This window comes from Diabrotica virgifera, chromosome 2 (assembly GCF_917563875.1).
Source record: "Diabrotica virgifera virgifera chromosome 2, PGI_DIABVI_V3a".
NCBI classification, from domain to species: domain Eukaryota; kingdom Metazoa; phylum Arthropoda; class Insecta; order Coleoptera; family Chrysomelidae; genus Diabrotica; species Diabrotica virgifera.
In genome coordinates, this window is record NC_065444.1 from 145,504,610 (window position 1) to 145,507,703 (window position 3,094).

General features: G+C 29.3%; 1 protein-coding gene across 1 annotated transcript; it reads right to left on the reverse strand.

Moving 5' to 3' along the window:
- Positions 1-1,202: 1,202 nt before the first annotated feature.
- On the reverse strand, positions 1,203-2,546 carry LOC126880825 (uncharacterized). The gene has a single exon (XM_050644890.1). It carries the CDS (start codon positions 2,544-2,546, stop codon positions 1,203-1,205), a length of 1,344 nt encoding a protein of 447 aa, XP_050500847.1.
- Between the last annotated feature and the right edge of the window lie 548 nt (positions 2,547-3,094).

Below are 3,094 nucleotides of genomic sequence, written 5' to 3' on the forward strand. Positions count from 1 at the left end.
ATTATAAATTGAAATTGGCTGAGAAGGACTACTATTCCTCCAGACAATTTTTTGCATTCTTCTGTCATCGGGATGAACAAGTATCATCCTATACATTTTGCTGATGTCGGAAACAACAACAACTGCATGTTGTCTAAATCTAATCAAAATACTCAAAATATTATTTTGAATTGCTGGTCCTGAATATTGGATATCATTCAATGATTTCCCATTAGTCGATGGGGCAGAACCATTAAAAACAACACGGAGTTTGGTTGTCAGGCTTTCATTTTTGATAACACCATGATGTGGTAAAAAATAATTAGGTTCTGTGGTGCCTTCCGCATCTAAATTATAATCAATTGACATGTGATCTAAATCTAAATATTCTTTCATGAAATTTAAATAACCATTTTTAAGTTCGGGACATTTCTTAAATCTATCCTCTAAATACAATAATCTTTTAACAGCTAATTGTTTAGAATCGCCTAGGACAGAAGGATGTTCCTTCCAGGGAATTTTAACAATAAATTGACCAGTTTCTGATCGAGAAAATGAATTTTTAAAATGATTTTCAACATAAACATCATCCTTTGAATAAGAAATATGAGACTTTGGCTCTTCAACAGACCAAAATTTCTCTAATTGTAAATCATCACTACTAAATATTTGTGAAAAATGACATCTAATATGATTTTTTGTTGGATATGGAACTTTACCAACCACAATATAACCAAAAACAGTATTTTGGAGGGAGGGTAAATTCTTTCCAAGATCTATGCGACCATCTAACATTATATCCCAAAACAAACTAGCATCAAGTAACATATCTACCTTACTGCTTACATTAAATGAATCATCTGCCAAAGTTATATTAGGGGGTATTGAGAAATTTGAGACATTAAAAGTATAAGTTGGCAAATTCTCAGTAATCTGTTGCACCACTATGCAATGTAAATTTGACTTCAAATTGTTTAATATAGAACCAATTTTTAATTGACATTTTTTATTTAAAGATGAAACGGAATTATTAATTCCTGAAACACAAATATTTACTCTATTTGTGTCTAAATCGAGTTTACTTAGAAAATCCTCTGTAATAAAACATGATTGGCTCCCTGAATCTAGGATTACTCGTGCGATATGAGTATTTCCGTATCTATCATATACTCTAACTTTAGCAGTACTCAACAGTACATAATCATTATTTGAACAATTATTTTTTAAAACAATCTCATTTCTATTAACATTATTTTCTGAAGTATTAGTTGACACTTAACTTTATTTGGTTCATTCTCGGAATCATTGTTCGGGTTGAAATTAATTGAACTGTTTTCTTTAACATGAATATCAGATGGTTTATTTTCATGTAAAAGAGAACTGTGTTTGGCTTTACATATCTTACAACCGAACGATTTACATTGTTTGTAGGAATGTCCGGTACATAAACAATTTCGGCATAAATTTAATTGTTTTATTTTATCCCATCTTTGGGCTACTGAAAGTTTAAGAAATTCTTCACATAGGTAAATCAAATGATTTTGTTTACAAAAATTACAACTTCTGCTTTTACTAGTTAGCAGAGATCTAGAGCGTTTATCTTGGTAATTAGATTTATAATCCGGTTTTGTCACATTGCTTAACTCTATAGTTTCCAAAAAATCAGCACGATTCTTCAAGAATTCAAGAAATTCGTTTAAACTTGGCAAAGAATTATCTATTTTTCTTTTTTCCCATTCCCTAGAACTAAATTTATCCAATTTACCACTTACCAAATACACCATAATAGCATCCCAATGTTCAGTCGGTAGTTGAAGTGATTTTAAAGCGAATAAATGCTTTTTAACTGAATCTATCATGCTTCTAAGACCTAATGCAGATTCTTTATTTAAATTTTCAATCTCAAAAAGAGCTTTTAAATGATTGTTTACTAACATCCGAGAGTTGTCAAATCTGTTGCATAGAGTCTGCCATGCAGAATTGTAATTTTGTGCAGAAAAATCTAAACTTTGTATAATTTTCAATGCATCATCTTTTAAACTCGCACGTAAATAATGATATTTTTGAATATCTGCCAATATTTTATTATTATGAATTAACCCTTCAAAAGTATCTTTAAACTCAATCCACTTCAAATAGTCCCCATGAAAGACAGGTAACTGAATAGGAGGTAATTTGACACCTTCTAATCCACTATATTCATGGCTTATGTCTAACCTTTTCGACTGTGAACTGGATAAATCGGAACATTTTCTTTTTAACATCGTTCTTGCTCTAGACAAAGTTTTTGAAAATATAGTATCTAATCGTTGTCTTTTCGCATACTCTTGTTGAATATCTTGATCCTGACAATTTAATTCAATTGACATTTGGATTTCATCAAATTCAGTAAACAAACTTTCAGTTCTTTCTGTATTCAATTCTATCTGCGAAAAATGGTCTTCGCTTAAATCATTAATCGCGATATTTGTCATCGACTCTATAAATTTAATAAAATTGTTTAATCTTTGTTCAATTATATCTCTTTTGCGATATAATTGACGAAAATCAGAAGCTTTCATAGGCATTTTTAGCTTTATATTAATCAAAATACGTAGCAAATAATATTATTTAATTGTACGAACTCAAAAATCAACGTTAAGCAATCAAGTAATAAAAGTCAAATCTAAATCTGTCTTTTATCTAATAATCAAACTTAGCCGAATATTGGCTATGGTCCTATAATCATTTATATTTAAATAAATCCAATAATAATAGCAATATCTACTAATAATAATCAGAAATCGTATAGCATTCCACAAACTAATACTCCAAATCAACTCAAATACATATTTGCATACACACAAAGGTGTACAAATCAATCTAATAAGTAATTATTTTTTAGCTAAATAAAATTATAGGTTATAAATCAACTATTCAATGAGCAAAATCAAAATTTTTAATTGAACCCCAAAATCCTCAAAAATCTAATAATTTATTGGCACTTTGTTGAAAGGAAATAAATATGAAGGATAAACAAAGAACAATCAAGATAATAAATGGAAAAACCTCACATTTAATTCAATCGGCAGAGCGGATCCAATCTGGCTGAATCATAAATTCTTCAAAAACCAAT